Raw genomic sequence first — 13843 nt, forward strand, 5'->3', positions numbered from 1 at the left:
CTCTCTCAACTTACCATCATCTTACGGTGCTCGTGAGGGTTTTTACCAATAAGAATCTCTCATTTTTATTTCTCTCCTGATTTTTTATGCTGAGGAAGATAAGTAGCTCCCAGATGCATCATCATATCTCTTCCATGCTTAGCCTTAACATCCTCAAAAATTGATGTGAAGGTCTTTCTTTGGTTGTAACCTGGCTTTTGGATAGGGTTAGAAAGAAAGAATGGCATGGGGACCAAACAAAACTTGAAGTGGAGTGGGACTTACAACTTTTGAAATTGACTCAAATAATGAGGATTAACTCATACCCCAGTTTCTTTTGACTGGGTAATTCTAAATTATTTATTTGGTTGGACCGAGCCCAGAGTAGGGCAGCCTACGTATCTCACCCCCGAGAGAGAAGAATCAGGTCACGCATAATTCTGGCAGCTCGTTCTTTGCTTGATTTTGATTCTTTTCTCTCTTTTTTTTCTTTTATTGACTCTTTTCGTTTTGGGATTTTTCTGACTATATTTTTATTGATACTCTTCTCATTTCTTTCCTTTTGACACTTTTTTTTTGAAACTTTTCTGACTTTATTCTTTTGCTCGACACTTTTATTTTGAGCTTTGTTGACTCTATATTGATTTCAAAAGAGGTGTATGAAAGAAAATAAAACTAAGACTCAAATAGGATAAACAAAGGATGACATAATGTTTGGATAACAGAATGAAATGCCTTCGTCATATCAATCTTTGAAAATGCAAGTACATAACATGCAATTTGAAAGTTGGAAATAAAGATCACGTGCGACATATTTTACAACATTAAATTTGACTGAGTCTTTTCGTCACTACTTCTTCTGCTCTTTTCTAGCATACAACTCTACTTTTGTTGTACATTTCTTACATTGAATGACTCATGATTTTGTGGAGCTGATTTTATTTCTGTTCCTCTTGATATAGGATCCTACATCCACTGTTTGACCTAATTGAGGCATGCCTTACAATTGATGACCAAGTTATTCTGGTGATTCTCAAAACAATTGCCTTAATTTTGAAAGAAGGTTTCAACATGGTCACCAAATGTCTTAACACGCTACCTATTTCTCACATGCTTTTTCTAACTTTAGGCCTCTGATTCAAAGTTTATGCTCAAATTGGATTTTAAGATCTAGCAAAGAATTCCGCTAGCATGTCATATCACTAAAGCCAACATAAAATGTACTATGTAAATAAAACAAACAAATAACATATATGTAAACACAAAGGAAAAAGGGACACTCTATTTAGTTGAAATAAAAGATAGAAAAGGTTTGACCATAAATGACAAAAGGGATAAATCAAGATAGATCTCGAACTACCACCCTGAAATAATTGGGATAACAGAAAAGAAAACAAAACAAATTATCATACCTCTTCCTAGTAGGGAGAGGGGTGACTTCTCAATTGCTCAGCCTGACATATTAGCCACTGATTTGCATATTAGCATGACTAGAGCTTCCACCACTGTCATACACATTTCCTTCAACAAATAAGTTCTGGATCCCCATGCTTAACTCATTGCCTCCCACATATTGTGCATTACCGCGTGCTGGTGAAAAACTCAGTGGGATGGTCGAGGGGCCAATGTTTTGCACCACAATCAACTTATCTTGAATCATCCTTTCTATTTCTCTTTTCAAAGTACGACAATCTTCAGTACTATGACCCTGAAAATTAGAATGATATGCACACCATACATTAGGATCAAAATTTCTTGAATGTGGGTCAGGTATATACCCAAGGAGAGAAGTAATCATGCCCCTATGTCTCAATCTCTGGAATAAACTGGCATAGGACTCCCTAATAGGAGTGAAATTATCCTTTTCCTTTATCCTCTTTGCGAACTTTGGCCTTGGATGAAAATTGAATTTAGAGGTTCCTTGGTAAATTTATGGGGGTCGAGGACGATGTTGAGGGACAGGTGCATGCCATTGTGGATAAGAAGACGGATGGGTACACAATTATGCATTGTTCAAAGGACATTGAGGAAGTGGAATGGAATTCCTTGGATTTTGAAAAGAGGAACCTTATTACAGATGAATAAGTAGATTTGATATGTAAGCTCGGGATTGAGGCTGACAGTATTGGTGAGTTGGACCTCTCAAACTCTGCTTTGGCCCAGGCACGACAACAGATGTGTTTTCCTTCTTCTTTCTTTCAGTTTCCTTTGAATGATTGCAATATCGTCCCAAATGTTTCACAGAATCATTCTGTCCACCAAGCTTCTTAAATTTTGATGTCTCAAAGCTTGGAGAAAGGTTAACACTTGAAAACATTCATAAGTCCTTATATGAGACACTTTTGTAACCCCCAAGTCCTTGCAAGTTCTTCATAGCCAGTTCTAAACTTCTCAATTTTCTGGTCATTTCCTCTTGTTCTTCTGTCATAACAGGCTTCTCAGTGTTAGGAGGAAATTCAGGCGGGTGAGTGTCACCATAAAGACCAGTCAACTTGAATGTAGGCTCGAAAGTATAACGCTGATCACCAGTAATATTCAATACAGGATCTCTTGTAGAGTAGGGAGGAACAACTTGTGGATGAACATCAAAAATAGGAGCTTCGGGTGGGGGTGGCACCATAAAAGCATGAGCAGCAGGTGGAGCCGAGTATGTGGTAGTCTTGGATTGGGGAGTGAGAAAATGAACATTGGAAGTGGTTGGATATTGTTGCCCCGGAGTCGATCCTGATGCATGTTGTGGCATATCAACAAAAATGGGAAATTGTGCATATGACATGGGAGGCAAGCTAGAAAGATATTCCAGATTATCAGTGGGAACTCGCGGAGAAGGCAACCCATTAGCCCAAGCTCGATGCATTTCTATCACTTGCTGCCTTAATTTCTGAATCTCTGCATTATCTCCTAAATTCTTATTTCCCGAACTCCCTATCTAATTAGTGACAACAAACTCGGTATCCTTGTTGGCCATAACCTTCTCTGTGACTTGGTGCAATATGGAGGACCAGCCAAAATGCCACAAACCAACCACCTCAAACTAACTGAACAAGAGATAGCAAATGCGTTAGAGTTCAACACTTTCTCAAAATCTCTCCTTTTTTTTAAAGATCACCGAACCCAAGGGCGTCTACGTATCTCACTCCCGAGAGAGGAGAATCAGGTGTGCGTAGTTCGTGAAGTCTTTCCAAAATAGCCAAATTAAACTCTTTTTCTTTTTTTTTTTCTGAAACTTTAAGAAGAAAAGAAAATAACAATTTGTCAAAAGAATTGACGAAAATCTTTTTGATTTTTTCAACTTTAACATCCCTATACAAAATGAAATCTATGATTACCAAAGAAAATCTTTTTGGGTTTTCAATTTTGCATTTCATACGAAAATGAAACTTGAACCTATTAAAGGAAAATCTTTTTGTAGTTTTCTTTATTTATGCATATGACACCTACTTTAAATAAAGAGTGAAGAAAAATATTTTTAGATTTTTAAAATAAAATCTCCGAACCAACAATAGGCTGCCTACGTATCTCACTCCCAAGAGAGGAGAATCAGGGGTGTGTAGTTCGTCCAGATAGGACAATTAAGGATTAAATGACAAACTAAACCCTGAATTGAGAGACACAACTAAAGACAGACGAATAAAATCTTTTTGGATTTTTAATTAGAAACTAACACCAACAACTATGAAAGAAAAAAAAATCTTTTTGATATTTTCGTTATATGAAAATGTACAAAGCTCCTATTGAAAGGAAAAAATATTTTTGGAGTTTTCGAATTGTGAATACTTACTAAAGAAATCAAAGGAAAATCTTTTTAACGTTTTTGATTTTTTGGGAAATGAGTGCAAAAAGTAAAAAAAAATATTTTTTTTTAATTTTTAAATTGTGAAAAACAAAAGTCATAAAGAACCCTAAAAACTACCAAATCTTTTTTTTTAACTCTTTTTTTTCTTCCTTTTTTAAACAATTTCCTTCCTACACACGTTGTTTCTAACTCATGCTTTTGCCCAAATCAGTCTGTCAAATGACCTTGTTACCCTCACAGATGCAACATTTAGCACGTAGGGATGCTTTAGAGGTGAGTATCCTACAAAGGATCAAGTGGGCCCCGCTAGGTCTTCAATATGTGCACATAAGCATGACCTAAAGGCTAACCTACATTGGGGTTCACTAACAAGGTTGTTTGGGGGAGCGTATGGTCGATAGTGGTTGTTTTGCTTTCCACCTACTCCATAACACCGACGGCTCCTCTCCTAAAATAAGGGTGACTCAACTAGAGGCCGTGTACAACAAGTGTACGACGGACTTGTTGCAGAAAGAATGACTCGGGTTATCCACATGATGCCAAATATAAATCGGTAACACATAAGATAAAAACTGTAAACAAAGAGCACGTAGGCACTCAATAGTGATAATACAATAACACAAAACAACACAAACAAAATGTCTGTACACCTATAGTGCCAAACTAAACCGATACAACTCCAAAATAAGCTCGAATTCTGAAAAATCCCCAGTAGAGTCGCCAGAGCTGTATCACCCCTTTTTTAACTCCAAAAGATTTGATTTTGAGTTTCGAAAGGGTTTTTATTATTAAAGTGACAAAAAATGAAAATTTGTTTCAAAAAAGAATTATTACTATTTTTTGATACAGAGTCGCCACTTGGCATAATCCGGTGTGCCAAGTCACCTTTGAAAAATCCTTTTCAAAAACTGTTTTGACTCTTTAAAATTGGTTTACGAACAGAGATTCCAGCTAAGGAATTCTGTTGACCGAGAAAAAGGTGTTAGGTACCCCTCGATCCCGTGGTTTGACCACGGTCACTTGGTGGAGTGTATCGGCTAATTTTGACACTATGAATGCATAAACCACACAAAATCACACAAAATAAACAATTAAACAAACAAATAAAATAAATCCAAAATTATAGTGTCTAGTCCAATTATTACAACCCGAAATAAAAAAGGTACTGAAAAGTAAACTTATACTAATCCTAAATTACGCCCCAATGCTTTACCCGATTCCCCAAGCTTTCATCGCGAACGTATTCTGAATACAAGATATCTCGAGACATTCCCCAGTGAATGAATACAAATGACCACGGGGCATTCCCCGACTAAATGAATACATTTCCAAATGCGAGAAAATCAAACTATTCGACAAAATTTCCAACATTTCACGAAATTACCAACATTCAACCAAAGCCACAAATTCTAAACTTTGCCTACCCAACCTACGTTTGCCTACCCCTCTTGACCTATCATGATACTATTATGTTCAACGATATCAATATTTATTCTGAATTAAACAAAACAACAATAAGTCAAAATTAATCCAATTTGCCCTTTTATCAGTTTTTCAATTAGGTCTTTCCCAATCTCATTGTCAACCACATAATTACTCAATTTCGATATAAAATCAACTAATCAAGCCACGATAATTATAGAAACCCAATCACAATCACAATTATATCATCAACCACCACAAAAATATAAAGAAATAGAGTTAAAAATTGGACCTTAATTTGACGCTTTATTTCAATTAATTGATCTTTCCGAATAGAACTGCGTTCAAGATCTCGAACCAAGCCTCAACACGAATACTCTCCAATCGAACAACCCAGCTATCCAACCCGATCCTATTCTTTCACCAATTCAAACTAAAATTGCTAAGAGAGAATGACCCGCACCAAACTTTATACGAATGGGTTTGTTTTCGATCGTGTTGCGAGGAATTTGACCGGAAAAGGGTCGCTCTCAGGTGGATTTTGGGGATTCGGATCTGTGGTGGCTGAGAGAGGGACAAAATCCGGCGAAAAATTCACCGAAAACACCCAAGACTAGCCGATTTTGACTCCCTTCTTTCCTCGATTTCCGATCACTCTTTTTTTTTCTTTTCCATTTCTGTTTTAGATGCCATTCGTGTGTGTGCGCCGTTGTATGCATTTTTCGGTGAAGTGCGTTTTCCAGTGAAGTCCCCAGTTGGGTCGATGCGTGCAGGTGGGTAGGTATATTCGGTCAAGGAGATATAGTGGTGCGTGTGTATATGTATTCGGTTGTTTTTAGAAAAAGGAAAGAAAAATGAAATTCTGTCTAGTGTGTTAATTGCAAAGGAAAAATGGAGGATCTCTGGTCCCTTCTTCTTCCTTTATCAGTTTTGTGTGTATGTATGTTGGTGGTGGGCCCCTCCTGAAGATGCTCTCCTCTTTCTTTCCATTGTGGTCTATTTGTATATTAGGATGGGGTAGTGGAGTAGGGGTGGGGTGGTGAGGTGTCCGCTTTTAATTGGAGAGGTTGTTGGGATAAGATTAAAATAAGGTAAAAATTGTTAAGGGTTGTTATTTTTGTCATTTTATGGAGGGATAATTACATGGTTGAGGGTACACGATAGGAAAAGGTAATAATGTGAAAAATAATCTTTCAGAGGGATAAAATTAGGTGTCTACAAGATCAAAGAAAACCAATTCATTCATGCTAAATTCAATTTGGGTAGAGACTTCATACACAAATGAAGAAGAATTATGCTTAGAATATTTTCGGTGTTGTAAAATGAAGAAATGTGGCAGACAAGTAATCAGATGAACCTATTCTCCTCTTTATGGTTAGGAGGCGAAAAGTATTTGTACTTTCTGAAAACAAAAATGATTACTTTAGATAATTAAAGTGTTTGACAAAAATTTAAGAAAGGAGGGAGTTTTGGATTGGTGGCAAAAGCTGTTTTTCAGAAGCTAAAAATGTAGAATTTACCTCAGAAGCACTTTTAGGTCCTTGGTCAAGCACGAAATTCTGGTTGCTTTTCAATATGATTAGATAAATAGAGTTATTCTCCAATAGAATTTTCTTTTTAAAAAGGTTGCTGAATAAGCAGATTGAAGATTTGATTGAACATGCTAGAAGGCAGAATGAGTTGATACCTTAGAATATGACTCTTAACTATAATATATTGGAGTTCAATTTGATAAGAGCTTCACTTTAGTAAAAAAAATCATTCCTTTGAATTAATCGATCAGGCTTATTCCCCAGCATTAACCAGGTTCATTCCCTAGAAAACTAATGTTATTAAATGTTCATTCCCTTAAATAATTAACCAAGTACGCTCTCCGAAATTAAAGTTAGTCAAGCTACATTCCCCCGAATTAAAAACCTTTACCACCCATACTTTGTTATTTACATATATATACAGGTTGAGATTTCTCTTGTCAGATGGAGAAATTCCTCTCTTCTTCTTCTTCTTTCTGTGTAACCGGTTTGTGCGAACTCTAAACTTTTAAATGGTTATTTCTTTTAACAAAATGTTTACTGTTTTAATTCTAGTTCAGTATCAATATTGTGTAGTATTTCATCTAACAGCGTGAAAGCGATGGTCCTACATACAATAATACTGATCAAGTGGTTTTTCTTTTGAACAAAACTCTTTCTGGTTTATCAAAGTTTGAGCCTTTGGATAAGAATAATTTTAAATGTTGGTCTCAAAAACATTTAATTTAATAGTGAACAATTAGAAGTTGGTTATATTTTGTCCAAAGAATATTCCATTGATGATTCTACACTACGACTGATGTTCCTTTTAAATGTTCAAATTGATAATTTGTTTATTGTTTTAGTTCTATTTAGTATCAATATTGTAGTATTTCATCAGATAATTTGAAAGCCATTTCCTAAGGACAATATTGATCAAATGGTTGTTTCTTTGAACAACACTCTTCCCGATTTATCAAAGCTTGAGCCTTTGGCTGTGAATAATTTTAAATGTTGGTCTCACAAACTTCTTATTTTATTTGAATAATTAAAAATTGATTATGTTTTGCTGGATGAACCTCATGTTGACGGTTCTAACACTATGGCTGAAGTTCCTAACACTACTGCTGGTTCTAGCGTTATTGTAATTGTTCATGATGATGCAAAAGAAATCCCAAAAAAGATGATAAAACTGTTGGGATATTTTACTGAACCATATATCTAATCCTTTATTTGGTTTATTTGTTACACTCTCAAGGCTGTAAATATGGAAATGGCATATAACATGAAACTAGTAACTTAATAATAGTGTAGTACTACCACTGATATCTATTTGATGAGTCTGAAACTATTCCATCTTAACCTGAATAACCTACGATTGCTAATTAACAATATTATTATTACTAGTGGTATTCTCTGAACTACTACTTGCCAATTCATATTAGATTTGCTGCTTATAGTCCTATGGAATTAATCTATTAAGAAGACATGGAATTTACAGTATTTAATTGAACACGACAACTAGGTATATCTTTATCATTGCTGCAAATCCCTTCCCTAGTTCCAGGGTATTAGATCATGTCCTCTTTAATCCCTCTAATCTTCGAACAATCTTTCCCAAGCGTGTCTTCGATGGACCATGGAACCCTAACTGTTGGCCAAATAATCAAGTAGCTAGTCAAGCACAAAATTAAAGAAACAACCAAAATCGACAATTCAAACTAAGATAGAAATAATTTTCACATGTCAATATTCATGGCTTACCACAACCCTAGAACGTGAAGTTTAGTTCTCCATAGACATAGAAGAAAAATAACAATCATCCAAAGAAACAAAAAACGAGTATTATGGAGAAGAAATAGTAAAATCCAATAATTTCGGTCTTCATGGCAGCTTCTAACTCCTCTGAGGCCAAAGTTCCATTGAAAAAGGTGTTTAGAGACTATTTATAAGAATAGGAAAAGTTACAGACAAAATAACCAAGCCCAAATTGAGTTAGAAAAATTTGGACTTTAGACGGACATCAAGCGCACAACACTTTTTGTTATGATTTGTACTGAATTTCCTAGTTTACCTTAATTTTAGCATAATTATATTTTACTTCAAAGTGGTTTTCTTAGTTGAATGGTCTCCTTGTCGAAAAGGATCGCTTCTATAATTGGTTAATCCGTTCTTGAAAGAGAAGTGTTGGACTTCTATGTATAGACGATCTTTCTTTCTCAAACCCAATAAAATAACATCCACAACACACTCGTTTAAAGAGCTTTGTTTATAGAGATTTTTTTTCTCGATAGTTCTTGTGCTTTTTAATATTAGGTTCTATAGTAGGCCAATTGGCCAAATCATCTAATAATATTATGTTTTTTAATTAGTTTTGAGTAATCTGATTTATCATCACAATAGTTTGTATCAATAAACTTCTACATGTTACCCTATCAATTCCGAATCTAATCAAACCCATTAAAATAAAATTCGGCCCACACCCTACCCAATTAATGGCCCAACTTTTATTTTTATGCGTCTGATTTTTGTTTTAACGATGTAGGCCGAGTTTTATTTTAATTGGTCCAATGTTTAATTTTGTTTTTAAGTAATACTGGTTGATTTTAATTCGTGACATAAACTTTTAATAAGAGATCATGTGGGAAAAATGATTGCAAAACCAGCTTTAAAAATGATGGTACGAATGTATCTTTTCAATAACATCAGTGTAAATAAATCAAATCTTTAATGAAAATGTCATAAATAAGTCAAACTTTTAACAAATGAAACAAATTGGTCATTTCTAATAGTTCGATAATATATTTGACTCTTTTGCTTTTTGAAAAACTAATAAATGTACGGGAATCCCAAGGCTTCCTAGTTTAAAGCGGGAAATAAAATAAGAAATTCAGCTTAGTGTCCTCAAAGTGTTTTTTCTTGAAATTTTATCCCCTAAATATTCGGTCTTGAATTTTTATCACCAAAAAGTGTATCATGAATAAACAACGAAAGTTAGAACTTACGTTTGATAGGTAACAACACTAAGTTCTAACTTTAGCCTATAAAGCATAACTTCTAATCAATTGAGCAGGTCTTTTATCTTAAAATATCTTAAAGACTTAAACATCATTTGCCTTATGCACAAAAGGTAGAATATTTGTCTTATGGACAACATATCAAAGTTCTAACTTTTGCTATAAGGCCAACCTTCTTATCGATTTTGCATGTCCATTGCATTGAAATTTCATGAACGCCTATCTCATGAACAAACGATAGAACGTCTACTTAATGAACAAGATTAAGTAAGCAAGGTTAAAATATCAAGACCACCCCTTATGAAGACCATTTTTTACAAAACCTTTCTTATGGGAAACCAAATATCAAGACCGACCTATTTTAGGGACATTTTTGAACGTAACCCTAAACAAAATGAACCACATGCCTCTTAATGGATTGTTTGGAAATAACGTTTTGAGCTCAATTCACATAATTGTTTACTCTTCAAACAAACAACAACACAAATTACTTGTTAACTTGAAACCTGAAACCAAATCACCTTCTAGCATTGTCCAAAGTAAAATAGATTGCATTCTAATAAATTAAAAGCCCAACACAACATGCAGTATCTTCCATAGTTTTTCAATCAAGCAACCACAACAACATCAAGCTCATCCCTCACAAGAAAAACTTCGCTTAGGACTCTCTCCGATCGGAATGATGCTTCTAAAAATCTCAGAGCCTGTCAATCAATTAAGAGAATCACCATTAATCCAATGCCATTGTTTTAGAAGGCTCAACTTCCGCACAATAACAAAATGCAACTTTTTTACCCCATTAGACTATGAGACTTGCGACAGCAGCTGACTCATAATCGCAAGTCTAATTTGGTATTCATAAAATAGAGGAAATGGCCACCTATAACAAGTTGTACTGGCAGTATAAACTATCTTATCAGTTGGCGAACTATTTGTGCACGCATATGCAAAGTAAAGGCTCACCTCATTAACACCAAACTCAACTGTCTTCACTTCAAGCTTTGTAGTTGATTCTGCATTATTGCATATATTGAGCCTCGACATAACAGATATCAGAGACAGAGGCGTTATTGACAAATCATCAGTTACCATGTACTCTACTAGACCTTTAACGTAACCCCCAATATCCCTATCCAAAAGTTTGTTTGGAGTATCTGCACAGATAACGAAAAGCAAAATAATGTTCATCAATGATGTATTGTGATATCAAAAACCGAGAAACTACAAAATCTGAATTAGTGGATTCAATACTTGGGGTGCATTGCATAAAGCAAGAAAATAAATAAGAAATTACCATGAAATAACTGCAATGCTTCGAACCAAGAGTTTGATACAGTTGCCATGAGGAGTTCATCCTTTGTTTGATTGGACTGTATGTAGGATTCATTCAGATTTTTAAAACTTCGGTATACATTTCCAATACAGCCAACTCCATTGGTTTTAGTTTGGTTGATAACAGTTGCAATTGGAAGTTGAAGTAATCTGATCAGGAAACAAAACAAGTCCTTTCCTACTTCAGCAAAGATAACTCTATCGGCTTTTGTGTCGATTATAAGTGTCACATTGCATTTTTCTCCTGCAAAAAACAATATAATAAGAGAAAAAAAAAATTGGTAGCTGTATTTGGAATGGCTAAATATAAAAGGAAATGTTTGTTTAGATTTTTTAGATTTTCTTTTACATGTCATTTGAAATCACTTGGATTATAGAAAAGCCAAGTATGAGTAATTAGAACCAGTCATTGTTTGAGGGGTAACTATTTTAAAAAAGCCAAGTACAGTGAAGTAATTAGTTCAAGGGAAATTTGAATAAAAACGTCAAATCTTGGAGGGTCTTTTGTTGGAGTCCCACATCGGTGGGTTAAAGGATCCTTGGTCTCCTTATATCCTCCTCCTCATGAGCTAGCTTTTGAGGTTGAATTAGGTCCAAGTTCATTTCTCTATCATCTTTAGGTATTTTGCCTTCTAATACTCCTATATAAGAGGTTCTATTGCATTGGAAGATAAGAATAGGAGAGGAGCAAGATTAACACTAAGAATTAAGCCCTGCAAACCGAGTAGGATGAAGCCTTTGAATATGTGAAAAATCACTAAAATTCAACAACTGCCAAGTTCTGAATTCATAATTTTAAGGTAGAATGAGGCGGCAATCAGAAACGAATTCATCAAGTTTATATTCTAAATCGTCGGTGGTGAATTTGTACTCTGTTAACCTATGAAAGTTTTATTTCAATTCAATTTATTGACCAACTTACAAGACCACTAGCCATTAACTCTATCGATGACTTTTAAGGATGCAAAAAATGTGAAAGGTACAACACCATTACGAACATCAATTGTCAACAAAGAGCAAAAGATGACCAACCATTTTTTGTTTTTCTCCATCCTGTCTGCCGAAGGAAAAGGTCCGTTAGAACTGTTTTGGACTTCAAAGAAACCTGCAAGAACTCTTGTTCCTGGATTTTATTGAAGAAAACAAAAAGATTAAACAGTAATCACACTCACATTGAAGATTGAAGTTGAATACCAAATGTTATTAAATGGTTTAAGCCAAGGGACATATTGAAGATTGCCGTACCAAATCACTGATCTGAAAATCAATCGCCTTGTATTGAAGTTGATCAACTTGTGCCTTACATCTTTTTAGCACAGAAATCACACTAGCTGCAGAAGACGGTGCAATGAACAGATTATCAGTGACTATCCATGCCATGATTTCCTGGACATTCCCAAGTTCATTGAGTTGCATATAATTAGAACCCGCGCTGTTCAATATTGGGATTATGTTGCCTAGAGAACCAAACACAGACTTAGTACTAGGCTGCCCAATGCAATATCCGATTGGTAATGTGAGTATATTAAATATGAAGTCAATGAAGTCTTTTCCAGCTTCAGCAAACACAACTTTATGAGCTTTGCCATCAACCAGTAGCTTCAAGCAAATTTTTGTTCTTTCCATGACTTCTCCAATATATAAATTAACAACCTATGAGCAAAAGGAATTCCATCAGTTCACTTCAAAAAATGCAAGTTAATTATAGCATCCATGTAATCAAATCTCATTTAATCCCCTTTTCTTAAAGAAGAAAATAACAATTAAGATTATAGTTTACTACAACACATAAAGATATAGACAGGAAAGAAAGAAAGAAAACCTTTAGGTGTCTTGGACACTTGCTGGCAAATCTCTAATCTCTTTGCGCGCTAGATTAGAACTGCGATTAGTACTCACAAATTATGATATAGGAAAATGTAAAATAGTTCAAATTAATGAAGAGCAAATGAAAGGTCCATAGTTTTTAGGGAAAATGCAAACCTTTGGTCTTTCATCTTCTTTTTCCTTTTTCAGTTAACATATATACTCTCCCGTCTCAAAATAGTTGACAAACTAATTTAGAGTACATGTGTTGCACCTAGTATTACTTTACAAAAATATTTAATTTAAAACGTAAAAAAATTAATTAACAATTTAGAATGATGTTTTATGATATTTAAAAATTATAAACTATTTTAGTTATCATGTTAAAACAGTTTGTCCGTCTTTCATACAAATCGAGCTTGTTTGAGTTGACTCTGAATCTAACATTATATATAAAACGTCGACATATTCATGAACCTAGATCAAAGCACAATAGTTGAGAATTTTATATCGGGATAAGTGGAATAGAATACCTAGTTGACTATCATTATAAATAATTTTAAGATACAAGTACACAAACTCAACTTTACATGAATCTGGATATTTTGAAAATAACCTCTTTATCTCCATGAGGTAGGGATAAAATCTACGTCCATTTTGCTCTCTCCTTTTCTCTACGATAATTTCAATAGTATGAAGTTTTTAAAAAACATTATCTCAACCTCATGCACAAAACTATCAAAAGATAATAATGAGATACATATTTGTCAGCTAATTGGAGCATCTCTCTTTTCTGTTCAATCTCTTCTTGAAATTTTACGGATTTCCTTTTCATCTTTGTCTTCACTTTTAAGGACCCGTTTGGCCATAGATAGTATTCACTATATTCCGTAATACATTTTCACTTTATTTTGAAAACTTGTTTGGCCATCAATAAAGTTGTATTTGGGAATTTGGTTTTTAGTTTCACTTTTTGCATT

General features: G+C 34.5%; 1 protein-coding gene across 1 annotated transcript; it reads right to left on the reverse strand.

Annotated features, from left to right (window-relative positions):
* Positions 1 to 10089: 10089 nt before the first annotated feature.
* On the reverse strand, positions 10090 to 13028 carry LOC107872005. Its single transcript, XM_016718833.2, has 6 exons — positions 12880 to 13028; positions 12303 to 12710; positions 12090 to 12180; positions 11020 to 11301; positions 10689 to 10879; positions 10090 to 10429 (listed from the first exon to the last, which is right to left on the reverse strand). The coding sequence occupies exons 2-6, from the start codon at positions 12681 to 12683 to the stop codon at positions 10334 to 10336; spliced, it is 1041 nt and encodes a 346-aa protein (XP_016574319.2). The 5' UTR covers positions 12684 to 12710; positions 12880 to 13028; the 3' UTR covers positions 10090 to 10333.
* Between the last annotated feature and the right edge of the window lie 815 nt (positions 13029 to 13843).

This window comes from Capsicum annuum, chromosome 5, assembly GCF_002878395.1.
Source record: "Capsicum annuum cultivar UCD-10X-F1 chromosome 5, UCD10Xv1.1, whole genome shotgun sequence".
Taxonomy (NCBI): domain Eukaryota; kingdom Viridiplantae; phylum Streptophyta; class Magnoliopsida; order Solanales; family Solanaceae; genus Capsicum; species Capsicum annuum.

What these genes read in the sequence shown, in the direction of transcription:
- LOC107872005 (XM_016718833.2), bottom strand. Translation starts at nt 12,683, where the DNA reads ATGGAAAGAACAAAAATTTGCTTGAAGCTACTGGTTGATGGCAAAGCT. An exon ending in ATTTTCAGATCAGTGATTTG is followed by an intron (nt 12,181 to 12,302) that starts GTACGGCAATCT and finishes AATAAAATCCAG; the next exon opens with GAACAAGAGTTCTTGCAGGT. An exon ending in ATGGAGAAAAACAAAAAATG is followed by an intron (nt 11,302 to 12,089) that starts GTTGGTCATCTT and finishes TGTTTTTTGCAG; the next exon opens with GAGAAAAATGCAATGTGACA.